Here is a 13181-nt window from a genome sequence, read left to right on the forward strand (position 1 = left end):
TTACTTTTTGTGAGGTGGGGAAAGGGGTTCTTTCAGTGTGTGAAACCAGAAAGACGGTAAAGAAAATATGTGAATGCAAGTGGCAAATTGTCAACCAGAGTAGAAGCAGATAGTCCTGCATCCTAGGGGAGAGTTCTCAGGAGCTTGAATGTTGCCAGTCAATCTCAAAATCAAATTTGTGACCTGTTTGAACTATCATGGATTAGATAGCAATCTAATGAGCTTCAGTAAATGCAATATTGAAGCCCAACAACAGAGAGATGGAGCAGACCAGAGGTCAGATTTTAGAGTTTTTTGGCATTCTGGTGCACCTGCCACAACTGGATTAACCTTCTGTCTGTGCTTCAATTATTCTGAAGTATGTGGAAGGAAAGATTCTTAAAAATAGGCAGCTAAGAATGTAATGGGAAGATGATTTCTACATGCTATATTTTGTTTCAGAATGATAAAATAAAATGGGCTGGGAGAGGAATTGACATCTAGAGGAAGAGTGCCACAATATTTGTGCATATTTCTGTATTGCTTTCATCTTCAGTCATCACAGTACTTCAGTGGTGCTCCTTTCAGCGGCAGATAAGATGCTTGGGGCTCCTTCCAGCCATCTCCTCACAGGTCATGTCATGGCTTCGAGGCCTCAGCCACATCTCTTTAAAACAAATGAAACTTTCAGTTCTGAATAGGCTTTGTATCAATGGGGTCTCCAACCAGATGGAATAATCAGACTAGAGCTGGGAATTCTCCCAGGAAATTGTGTGTTGCCCACAGAAGTGCCCAAGGGGTTCTGTGGGCAGGCTGTTCATGCAAATCCTTCCTTGCTTATTGCAGTTACTCAGCTCCTCATAACTTTCCAGAGGTGCAGGGAAAGGACTGATCCTTCCAGTCAGAGTAAAGAAATAATATTGCTATGTATATATTTCAGTAGGGCCGAAAGTAACAAAAATTATTTAGTAAGTAAGAGTGAATATGAAACAGATCTTACTAAGTAAAAACACTTGTAGTTGTGTAAAAGTGGCATGAAGGCAAGGAAAAAAAAACATTCCTAAGCTGAGTGGCTGGTCTCACTGGCACCATCAGAGCCCATGAGCTCCAGCTGGGAATGACCAGCAGCCACGTTCAGTGGCAAGACTACAAAACCTTGCAGCTGCATGGCCCCAGCATTGCCTTTTTGCTTGCAGCTACAGTGTAGTCTTTGCCCTCCATGAACCAGCTGCCTGCAGTGTTGTCTCGAGAAGATGAGATGAAACTGTGGAGTACAATACGCTAATGGATTAAATTACAGTGGGCTCTTGGTGGGATATGCCTGTGTGTCCCTTTTCGTCATTAGGAGACTCCCACATTCCAACAATCAGCACCACACTGCCATCCACCCTACTAAGACCAGTTTCTTCTTGTAGAAGAGTCCAGAACATTGTATTTGTCAGTGCCAGGAAGCTGTCAGGTCTGTAAGACACCACAGACCCTTGACCTTTAACAGAGAAAGTAACCTGCTGGGCTGAGGGGTGCAGCAGCCAATATGGCAAAAATCACAGGTATTCAGCATTCAGGCAGTAGTTTATGTGGCTTCAGTCATCTTAGACTGAAGACTGAAAAATAAATAGATTGCAGGAATTTAAGTGCTGCTTGTTCTGAAAGCAGACTTTGTGGCAGCTTCTTCAAGAATAGATGGTCCTCAGAGGTTGCCACATTTAGTAGTCTCTTCACCAGAAAGAACCTGTATAAGTTGATTGTGTGAAGATCAGTAAACTTAAGCATGTTATACCCCTGATAGCAAAGATTAGGCTTCTAATAAGATCGTGATCAATGCTCTAAGCACATTTTAAAATACTGTCTTTGCCTATGCAAGTGAGTATCATGAAGAGTTCAAAAGTATAAGTTAGTTAAATCAAAGATGTTTGCCAGTTTAGGAGCACTGTGGTCTAAAAACTTTGGACAGGTCATGTGGTCATATACATTGAAAACTTTATTGAAAGCTCATCAATATGAAAATATAATTAAAAATTACCTTCTAAAATGTCTAGTATTTCTTCAATTGTGAGTTTCTCACAAAACTACTTCTAACTCCTACCAAAATAACTGGCTTTTCTGACTCTACCCCTCCATCCTCCAGCAACATCTTTGAATTCTGTAAGTGATGTGAAAATGTCACTTAAATGAGTTGTTTATTCCATCCAGGATGTTTGCAATCCATCCAAAGCACTGGAGTTTTTCAAAGTCTTGCATTAGACCAGAACTTGTTTCCTGTCTTTTATAGGTCAAAGTGACATAACATTTGTTTAAGTTTTTCAGGACTTCAGACTCTAAGGAGTGGAAGGGCCAGGAATCTGTCGTCCTTTGCTGGGCTTAGATAAGAACAAGCACATACAGAAATGTGTACAAATTATTTAGAACATCTAACCAGATGTGCAGCTCTCAGTGAACTCCTCACTGAGTTCAACATGAAAGCTTCTTCTGAGTTTTGGGTGGTTTTTTTCATACAACATGGTTAAATTTGCATTTTGTTTTGAAGCAGGGATATGACTTGAGGATTATTTACAAATCAGTTTTTTGGAAGATTTCAGAAGGTCAAAATATCTTTTATTGTAAACCTCACTTGAAAATAGGTCTGGTTTAGAAAATAGCACTTGTGCAATTCTTTACTTTCCATGGAAAAGGAGAAGAGTCAAAATATGCAGGAGTGATATTTCTCTGTGCAGGGTCATACCCCGCAAAGCATGTGTCGGGTCATTTGGGGTTGATCACCTGCTTATTGCAGTTGCCCAAATGAGCCAAGTGGCCAAATGAGCCAGTTTTTGTTGTTTGTTTTTTTTTTTTTTTCCCAAGTTGATTTTATGCCCCTGCCTAAAGCTTTTCACTGAGATTTTTAGCTTGTCAGCATTGTGCAGCTCTTGGGCCACTCTGTAAGCCCCCTCTGGAAACAATGGCTGGATACCATGTTGCAAAAGAGGAAAGCAAACAGCTGGCAGTCTGGCCCTCCAAACAGGCAGTGTTCGTCACAACTAAATAAATCTCTCTCCCATTTCCTGGCCATCACAGTGGCTGTTTGTAGGAGGAAGTGTCTCAGCTCAAAGCCAGGTGGTTGTATTGTCCAGATCAGTCTCCCAAACCCTGTGAGAACAGCTGGCAGAGAAGTTATAAAGTTGTATTTGCTTCTAACCTCAGAACAAAACCAAACTGCTACAGATCAAGCCTTGAATTGAATCTCTACAAAGCTTGTCATCTGCACTGAGATAGCAGTAAAAAATTACTGATTGCTACACCCATTGGGTTTTTTCCTAACTTGTTTGTGGGAGGCTTTGAAAGGAATGAGCATGCTTTGGTACTAAGAAACTTTTAAAGAAAAAGACAGGGAGGATTAAGGGTCATAGAAATGTTATTTGAATCAGTGGTAGAATCTTCTTCAGGACTAGTATATTAAAGTGCTGTCTTTTTGCTACAAAGGCTTAATAAATATGTCCATATAAGAAATATCTCAAATAATGTTATCAATGTCTTGAAATGCTAGCGGGCTATTTTCAGGTAATAATTTTCACTCAGATCTTTCTTCAAAGTGCAATCTAAAATAATTTGTGTATGAAGGGGGAAGAAATCCTACATTCCAGAGAAGTTACGCTGAAGTAGTAGCAAAATTATTGTGGTAACTCTTTGATAGCCTTATCTGCATAATTTGGTTATAATGTGGTTGGTGTTTCATTCCCACATAGACCCTCCAGTCTTTATAGGTTGAAGAAGTTTCTTTAAGTTTTACTTTTGAAATGGCAGCATCTCACCTTGATAGATGTGCTGTTGTATCACACTTATTTGCTCAGCTGTAATGGAGACAGAAGTAATTAGATTCCATTTCAAGTACCTTCTTGTTCCCTTTTCACAGGAATAGGGGATGGTGATGGAGCCGGAGGGTTTGGATGTTTGGCTTTTCACGTTCCTCTTCCCACAAGTCAGCTCCCTTTTACATGTTAAGTACTAATGTGTATTTTGTTTCAGTGTGATACTCAGAATGTAAACACATCTCCTGCATCACAAAAGGAAGGGAGTAGAGTTTCTTGTTACGAAACTTCATTTGATTTGAGGTTTTATACTAAAAACAATTTTTGTGTTTCCCACGTTTTTTAAGGTGCTGGGAACCCAAATTGCAAAGTTGCAATTGTAATGGGCAAAACCAAAAACTCATCGGCATCCAGGTAAGAATTCCTAGGAGACTCAGAATTCCCTAAAACTTGTTCCCTGGAGGAGTCACTGCTTGTGAAAATTTTCTTAAATGAAATGCCATTAATTGACTTGACCAGTTGGATGTTCTCCTAAATTAGAGAAATGTTTTAAACCTCAGCACCTGTCTGTTGTAGCCTGAGTTCCTGTTTTGCTGTCAGATGCTGTTGACTGAGTCCTCCCAACCTTTCCACTTTAACTGGCACGCTTCCCACCTCTCTCCATTGCACCAGCTCTAGTGTTTGTGCAGCTGTGATGAATTGGATCAGGAAATTTCGGGGGCTTCACTAATTTTATCTTGGTCACATAAATTTAAGTCTGCATCAGTTGTTTAGTTTGCACCAACAACTCTGGCTTACAATTTATTTTGTAAGTTTAGTATATAAAACAACACCACGAAGAATTAAATAATAAAAAATAACACTTAAATAATAAAACCAAAACTTTTCAGAGCTTTCCTGAACAGAATGAGTACAAGAGGCACATCAGAGACCTGAAGTTACTGGTTAAGTTTTCCACAAACTTATCTGTAGATAAAGTTAAGTCTGAAACATGAGGTAAGGTGAAGCTGTGTAAGGAGAGAGCATTGCACATCTTAAATCAGACCTACTCATTCCATTCCTCTATGTGTAAATATAACCCTTACCTCTTCTTCTTTGACACAAATATGTTCAACTCTTGTTGCCAAACTAGAATTGCAAACTTTTGCAAAAACTTATACCAGTAATGAATAAAATGTTTCATGTCTGGTGCTAACCTCACACAGCTTGTATGCAAAAGAATTGTGACATTTATATCTAAGATGGATTTTAGCCCAAATCCCATGGATAATCTGAAGTTTTTTGGTTTGGCTAGGTTCCACCAGAAGCAATCAGTAACTTGCACACAACACTCAGAAAGGTTTGCCTGGAAGTTGTACAGATAGTGGCATCTGTTGAGCTCTCAGAAGCTGAAGAGAAGTTAATGGAGGGGATTATGTGACACTCCACTTGCTAGAACTTGAGACTGAATTCAGAGACCTGGGGCATCTCCTCCAGTTTTGTGTGACTGACAACTGACCTTAAATATTCTGAAGGAATGTAAACTGGGGGATGGATTTCTCTTTCCTAAACTGTAGGCAAGCCAAGATGATGATTCTGATAAACTGGCTTTGAGAACAAAACAGAAGGGTAGAGGGGGAAGAACTGACTGGGTGATACAGAACTGTGTGCACAGAATTGACAGCACCAGGAGTTTCTCAGTCATGGTGCATTAGATGCCACTAATACATTTTCCCTTGTTGACTGGTGGCTTAAGAAGTCTTGAAGCCACACTGTGTGGGCAGGATGGTGCAGGTGGTACAGGTAAACCTCAGCACTGGCTTTATGTGAGTCCTAAATTGAGGATGGAAAATAAAAAAAGCAGAAGAGGCAGACAGAAGGGAGGCTCAGATTTAACTGTGCTTTTTGTCTTGATCAGGTACAAGCAGCACAGTATGATTATTGTTCCCATGGACACCCCAGGACTGAAGCTGATAAGACCTCTCTCAGTGTTTGGCTACATGGGTAGGTGATCACACTATCAGCTATATGTGTATTAATTTATTAGCAGGCTCAGAAACTGCAGTTATGCTAATAAATATTGTATGTGGAATAAATCAGTAAAATAGATATATAGAAAAAAGGTTAGGCATTGGAGGCCAGTATTTTTATCCCCTTTTGTTTTATCCTGCTGATGTGTTTTTTGCCTCTGTAGATGAGATCCATGGAGGACATTTTGAGATACACTTCAATGATGTGCGAGTACCTATCTCCAATATAATACTGGGTGAGTTTCAGCACTGATTTCTTTTTAATACATACAGCAATGAACCAAGCTTTATCAGACAGTGGTTTCTGTCATGAATTACCGTAAGTTATTTTAAACAGCTCTGATCAGTTGATGGAGCCCCCTCTTCCTTTAGCAGCCTACCTGCTGCTTGAATGTACCTTATTTAGAGCAGAAGGAAGCAGGGCAGCTCTAGCTGTCATGCAAATATCTTTGCCCTGAAGTAGAGCACAGAAAAGTCTGTTAGTGGTGTTCTTCCCACAAAAGCAGCTCTTGTAGACTTTACAGACTTTTAGAAACAATGTTCTGCTGCACTCCATGGCTGTTACTTGGCAGAAATGAAAAAGAAATAACAAGCAGGCCAGCACTGTGACCCCCTGCAGGGGGAACTCTGCTCTATTTCTCTCGCTTAGTATAGATCCTGATTTCTTCTATTTCACCTCTACTTTTATTTCGCTATGGGGCCACTTCTGCTTGGAGCCTTGGACCCTTTCAAGAGGGAATCATGGAGTCTGCAGTGCCTGCTTTTCTTTCCTACCAGGTGAGGGCAGGGGGTTTGAGATAGCCCAGGGCCGGCTGGGGCCAGGTCGGATCCATCACTGCATGCGGTCCCTCGGTGCGGCTGAGGCTGCTCTGGAGATCCTGTGCCAGCGCGCGGCTCAGCGCGAGACCTTCGGCAAGAAACTCTATCAGCATGTAAGCACCTTCCCTCTCTGGCTCGGTTCACACACTCCACACATTGACCTTTGCTTTGCCCACACACAGCTTTGTGGCTCTGATAATGGACATGGCAACAGCTGTGCCCTAACCTTGAATTCCTATTCATAAAGCTTTGGGTGGCAAAGGGAAAAAAACAAAACATATTGCAAGGCTCCCATTTTTCAACATAATCTACAGCTTTTTTTTTTTTTTTTCTTTCCCTTGCAGTGTGCAATGAATTGGATATCCTTTGCTGGATTTGAATAGGGATTTTGTCACTGTGTGTTGTTCTCTCTTTTCCTGATCAATTTGGATGGGTATTTTTTTCAGGCATGCAGCTTATGTTTCTGTAGTTATAATCTGAATTCACCTTTTTTGTATATCCATTCTGTCACCTGGCTGTCTCTGTTCACAACCACTGGAGACACTCAGGGATCTACACTTCACTGAAAATTTTACTTCTTTGATCAAATATTTGTAGTTGCTTATGAAAATACAGACCACATCAAAGGCAGGTTGGACATCCTTGCCCTTATCTTGCTCAGGATTAAAATACTGTTTAATGAGCAAGAGCTTGCAAAAACAACAAAAATACGATAGTCTGCTTTATATAGGAACCAACAACCATTGGTAGTTGGCCTGTCATGTTTCAAGTGTTCCTTAATCTTACCCAACAGCTAGGATGGCTTTATTGGAAAAAACAAGTAAAAGCGATGGAAAGAGGAAATTGAATTAGCATCTGGCACAGATTGCATCAAATTGTTTGTGCAGATCCAGAGGGAGCAACTTTACTTATCTATTTTCCAGTCATGTAATTGTCCAACTTCCGTTCACCACCATAACCTACAATGAGTAAGAGGTGCATGAGGCACACTCTGGTTCTCAGAAGCTTGTTGAAGTAACAGTGATGTTTGATGAGGCCACAGGCCTGACCTGGAGGCAACTGCACAGCCCATGCAGGTTCTTCACAGTGAGGATGGCTAAGGACAAGGTGAGGCTGGCAGCTTCCTTGAGTACCAGCACCTGTCCCCACCCAGGACGTCATTTATGTCCCCAGGAGCTGTTGACTGAAGAGAACTGAACAGCCCACCTAGGTTCAGATCACCTTTGCTGGCACCAGCCAGGCTGAGCTTCTAGACTGCACTGAAGCAAGTGCTGCACATTTGCTTGTGTATCCTACAAAAGCCACAGTTCTAGAAGTCCATCCCTGAGGCTGGCTCAGACTTCAAACAGTTTTGCAGTGACAAGCATCAGACATTTGTTTCTTCTGTGGTATGTTGGCTGCAGGGGGGAGTTAGCCAAGAAGAGCAGGGAAGGGCTGCCAAAACCTAACTTCGTTTTGGATCCGAAGAGTTACTAATTTATCATCAGTCAGAGGCAGCAGGCACCACCCTGCAGCTGTTAGCCTCTATGTGTCATACACCACCCATCACCAGTTTAAGCAAAACAAGGAATTCCTCTCCCCTTTCCCCCCCTCCCTGTTTTTGTATATGGGGTCTTATTATATGGAGAGAAGGCTGTGAGGGTTGGTAAGAGGTAAAGGAAAGCAGGGAGGAAAAAGCAGGCATGAAAGAGCTTCAGGAAAATGGCCAGCATGCAGTGGGGTCTGATCAGGTGGCAGAATCTACAGGTTTTCCATTTTTCTATTTTTCTTGTTTCCTGGCAGAAGAATGGCTCAGTCTTTAGTATTTCTGTTAGTCAAGTGTTTCCTTTATTATGCCTCATATTAGATATGCTGTAGGGTGACTGAATGTGCACATGCTGAGGAAGAGGGGCAGCTCCACATGTGCTCAGAGGCATTAACTGATGTTGGCTTTGGATTCTGCAGGAAGTTGTTGCCCACTGGATTGCAGAATGCCGCCTTAGCATAGAACAGGCTCGCCTGCTCACACTACAAACGGCCCGCAAGATTGACATGTTGGGCAACAGAAGAGCAAGGAAAGAGGTAAATTTTATGTTTTGGTAGCTAGGACTTGGTGGATGCAATGCCTGTGCATTCAGCTGGCTATAACACAAGGTAGAACATATTGTTAAACATTATTATTCTAAGTGTAGAGTATAACTCCATGTTGAAAACAGCCTTAAGATATGCTTTGACTTGTCAGATCAGGGTGTGATCTCTGTCTGAAACAGAGCTGAATCTGGTAAAGCATTGCTTGCCTGTCTCAACACAGTAGCATATTTTTGGGTGACTTGAAACAGTTTTACCGTAGCCAGGGAACGGGAAGAGCAGAGCTCTCATCCAACCCCAAGGGGAAAGAATGTACTGAGAGATACCAATATTCAGCAGAAGTGTTGGGTAAATATTTTCACTTGCTCATGAAACTGTTACTGATAATGTGAGTTCTTCTAACTACAGGTAGCCATGACCAAAGTGGTTGTTCCACGAGCTGTGCTTAAAGTGATTGACTGTGCAGTTCAAGTGTGTGGTGGAGCTGGAGTTTCCCAGGATTTTCCTTTGGCCTTCATGTGAGTAAAGGGAGATTTCCTGTAGATTCTAAGCATTTCTTTTACAAAAACTTGTAACACCAGTACATGCTGTTTCACCTCAGCATGAAATAATAGTGTGTGTCCCTTTAAGCTATAAAATTTAAAACAATTGTTTCTATAGTTCAATTAGCCTTACAAAAATAAAAGCTGGCACTGGATCTAAAATAGTTCTTATCAGCAGTAAAGAGGATGTGCTTCTAAAACTTTCTGTTATCCCTTACGGCCTTGGGGAGAAGCGAAACTTCTGAATTCCCAGCCCACCCCTCTCAATCCTGCCAGGAAGATTTTGCTGCAGTATCTCCCATGTGATAGGACTTTTCAAAGCAAGGGGTGTCAAAAGGGCAGCAAGAGCAGTGCTGAGAGCTCCCACGTGAGCCTGTGTGGCTGCTGTGGCAGGTCAGGAACCCACCCCTAACTCGGCTCTCCCCCCACAGGTTCGCCTCCATACGCACCTTGCGCCTAGCAGATGGGCCCGATGAAGTTCATCTCTCAACAATTGCAAGGTGGGAACTCCTTGATCAGTCAAAGAAGCTCACTGCAAAAATCTAAGGTCAGCATAAAGCCTTCTCAGATGGAGGGAAGAATTAGGAAAAGTATCAGTGTAATAATGGTATCCAAGGTAAAACTGAATGAATACAAAAACTTGATTCTAACTGGAAGCAATTATCTCACTATTTTCACTTATTACAGTTAATAATTATGGGCTTGCTTTTTAAGAATTTGCAGAAGCCATGTAAATAACTTATCTGGGCTCTTTGTAACACTAAATAAAATCTATTTCTAACAGGCCTAAAGTGCTTTCTTTGTGCTGAATCAAGCCCTTTATCCTTTTATTGTAGACAAAGCAGTTTTGAGTCAGAAAATTTAATTTATTGCAAGGTAGGCTAAACATTTAATTTTGTGAAATGACAAACACTGGAGATAGTACCTTGCTTTTTCTTTTCCAAAGCTCAGCTGCAATCCAACCCTCTCTGCCCCCCAGCTCTCAGCTGCCTTCCTTTCGTACAGTCACTGAGACTACGCTCAGTCCTACCCCCAAGCTCCCCTCAAGTGAGGCTCAGGGCAGCACAGAAGGCTGGTGTCACATGTAGGAGTTTGTCCGCTACTGCTTGCTTATTACTCTGCTTCTCAAAATAGATCTCCCCACCTTTCCCCTTACAGATGTCCATTTTGTCTTTCCTTGCATCCTTCTTCCTGTCTCTCCTTCTGTGCACCCTCACAAAGCCTCCTCCTGGTTCCAGCTGCTCCCACCTTTTCCTAAATCTGCCTAAGCTAAGGTGGCACCTTTCTCCTTAGAGTTGATATTTTGGCTGGCAGCAGCAGTGACAGGGTGCAGTTCATGGCCTCTGCTGCTACCAAAACAGGCTCTGGCATTTATGCCCAATACACCTGTATGGAGTTCTCAAAGGTCAGAGTTACTCAGTTCTGCTCCAATTCCCTTTGACCTGAGCTACTTCAAGAGAACCTGCCCGTGCAGGAACAGAACCAGGCAGATCACAGCACACTGCACCACTGGTAGCTCTACTTCCTGGAGCTAGGATAATCACTTTTCAACTTACACAGGGCTGGTAACTCAAGGGCAATGAAGTTAAGGACACAAGGGTTTACTGCTTGCATGAACAGACAAGCCCCTCCCTCCAAGCTCCTTCCTGCTGGAGCCTGGGAAGAACACATTCTGCTTGCCTCTGTCTTCAGGATGAGGCTGTGCCAGTTCTGTCCTTGAGCCCAGAGCCAAGTGCTCACTTGAAGGGTGTCCAGCTGCAGCGGTCACTGAGGGGTACAGTGGCAGACTACTTAGAACTGGAAGCATTCCATGAAGTTCCTTACCTCATTATACTTAAAACCAAGATTATAACATCTTTTGAGAAAGCAGTAATTCTTGTTTACATTTACATCCACTTAGTTTCCTCTTGCTTCCTGCCAAGAATGTTTTCTAGGAAGTTGAGAGTGTGAGCAGGTCAGTGGCTGAAATTCACTTCAAATACAAAACCACCTGCACTGTACTACTACACGAGGTTCAGGAGTTCTGCTCTAGGCTGTCAAAACCTGCACAAAGTGTTTTCTCAACCAAGAACACCCAGGATCATATTCAGCCATGTTACAATTAGTTCCACCTAATTAGAACTTTCGAAGAACAGCTAGACAAGAACACCACCTTTATCTCATTAACAAGGCTCTTAATTCCCTTTATTTTAAAATTCTATGTACATATGAATGATCTGTATAATGTACACTCAATATAGAAAGTTTTTATATACTGGATAATGTATAGAACATTTCACAATTACACTAATTTCTTACATAACATGTCAACTTTTTAAGGTTTTTTTGCTGAAGCTTTGTCAATTTGGTCAAGCCAGTTATACATACAAATGTCTAATGCTGTTTGATCCAAGGAAGAAGATAATGTTAATGATTAAGGACATGAGTGAACTGGTGCAGGGACAAACCCTTTCAGGTCATGTTCAATGGGAGTGATCACATCAGACTGAGAAATGAAGGGATGCCCTTTTATCAGGGTCGGTGAGATCAAAGTTATTTTAGCCCAATTCCTCTAGACTGTAGCTCAACTCCAGTCATGCTAATTCATAAAATATAAAAACTAGGAAAGTTTGATTCACAGTCTTGTAAACAAATATAAAGGAACAAAATGTGCTTATGTACAACAAGAAAAAAATTCTTGTGTACCCATTTCAGCTGATCCACAGAGTGCTTTCTTGTGTTACAGTGTGGTAGTTAGAATCACTGACTTTTCTGAGAAAAAAAAAGTCATAGAAAAAAGGAATAACACTGTCATAAACACCTGTCAAGGCAGTAAGTTCACTTCAATGTATTGGAGGAAAGTGCTGTTCCTCGTCACTGGCCAGTCTGCCTTTGTCTCTTCCATAAGGATTTCCAGTCCTTAGCTGACATCTCCCACTTCGTTGTCTACAGGGGGTGGTACGTTGGGCATTACGGATGACGTCGTCCCTGCAGTGAGGTAACCAGCAACTCCAGGGCCTTTCAGGAGGAAAAAAAATACTGGTGATTAGTTTTCCTTCTATTTTATTCCCTCTGGTAACACTCAGATACATCATCTAAGTCAATCAGACACCTTACACAAGAATATTTAAGTTTTTCTTTAAATTCTTTAAAATCTAGGAACACTAGAAACTAAAGACTTCTTAGTCTACCAAGTGGAATAGCTTGTGGGGGCCATTTCTCAGCTTTTTCATTTTTATTTTATTCTGATATGCCACATAAGTTAAAAAGAACCCCAACCACCTGCACTACCCATCTCACCTTCCATCATGGAAGCAGCAGTAAAGCAGGGATGGCCTTTGCTAAAGAAAGGCCCTGCCATGAAATCAAAGTGAGTTCAGGCATATGTTCCACTACTGGGCTCCTTGTGTATCTTTTCAGTGTTGTAAAGGTTTTTCCCAGCTGCACAGTTCCAGAAAGCACTGTGGGCTGCCCCATGAAGAAGCAGAACTGCCTAAAGTTTGTCTATCCAGCATTTTGTGCCTTCAGCTGGAATAAAGTGACAGCATTCTTAGGATACAAATTTCAAACTGGAGATACGGGACTCACACCATTACTAAGTTTCCATGTTGATTACTATAGGGGCAATCAGTTTTGCACTGCAGGCAAAGCCCCTCTCCCTCAAAGCCTGGAATTAAAAATTTGGTCATATAGAAACTCTCAACACATGCAATAAAAGCTTAGGTTGCAGCATGAGGTGTTTTAACAGCAATTTTTATCATATTTGTGACTAGAAAACTGATCACTCACAACATGTTCCTGCACCAATACAGCGACTGACTTGGGTCTCAGACCTCCAGCCTACACAGCCTATATTCAACATACTAAGTTCTGCTGGGTCCTGTACTCTTCCCCTTTAAGCCATCCTCACTGAGTTCTCCCTCAGTGGGAGGAATCCTGCCCCACCCTCCTTTCTCACACTTCAGCCCAGAGCCAGAACATCAGAGCATGGTTTGTCTCCC

The 13181-nt window shown here is 41.8% G+C and overlaps 2 protein-coding genes across 5 annotated transcripts in view; one reads left to right on the top strand and one right to left on the bottom strand.

The window, feature by feature from the left end:
- The window catches only part of ACAD11 (acyl-CoA dehydrogenase family member 11), a 28905-nt gene extending 18913 nt beyond the window's left edge, over positions 1-9992 (top strand). Inside the window, exons 14-20 of one of the 3 annotated variants that reach the window (XR_015772966.1) lie at positions 4112-4178; positions 5662-5747; positions 5938-6009; positions 6551-6705; positions 6937-6951; positions 7384-7699; positions 8537-8654. Coding sequence is in view for 1 of the 3 variants with exons in the window: in XM_005519005.3 (XP_005519062.2) it covers positions 4112-4178; positions 5662-5747; positions 5938-6009; positions 6551-6705; positions 8537-8653; positions 9068-9177; positions 9633-9747 (722 nt within the window). In the remaining 2 variants the exon portion in view is untranslated. Of the gene's footprint in view, positions 1-4111; positions 4179-5661; positions 5748-5937; positions 6010-6550; positions 6706-6936; positions 7700-8536; positions 8655-9067; positions 9178-9632 lie in introns of those variants that run through there. The other 2 variants (XM_005519005.3, XR_015772965.1) reach the window with 2 other exon arrangements.
- Positions 9993-11354: 1362 nt separating this feature from the next.
- The window catches only part of DNAJC13 (DnaJ heat shock protein family (Hsp40) member C13), a 57026-nt gene continuing 55199 nt past the window's right edge, over positions 11355-13181 (bottom strand). For both annotated transcript variants that reach the window (XM_005519003.3, XM_014248627.2), the window contains one exon: positions 11355-12198. In XM_005519003.3, the coding sequence (XP_005519060.1) occupies positions 12101-12198 (98 nt within the window). In that variant the 3' untranslated portion in view covers positions 11355-12100. The remainder of the gene's footprint in view (positions 12199-13181) is intronic.

Source organism: Pseudopodoces humilis, chromosome 1, assembly GCF_049639895.1.
Source record: "Pseudopodoces humilis isolate 2021_Gansu_Grassland_sample_001 chromosome 1, ASM4963989v1, whole genome shotgun sequence".
Classification (NCBI taxonomy): Eukaryota; Metazoa; Chordata; class Aves; order Passeriformes; family Paridae; genus Pseudopodoces; species Pseudopodoces humilis.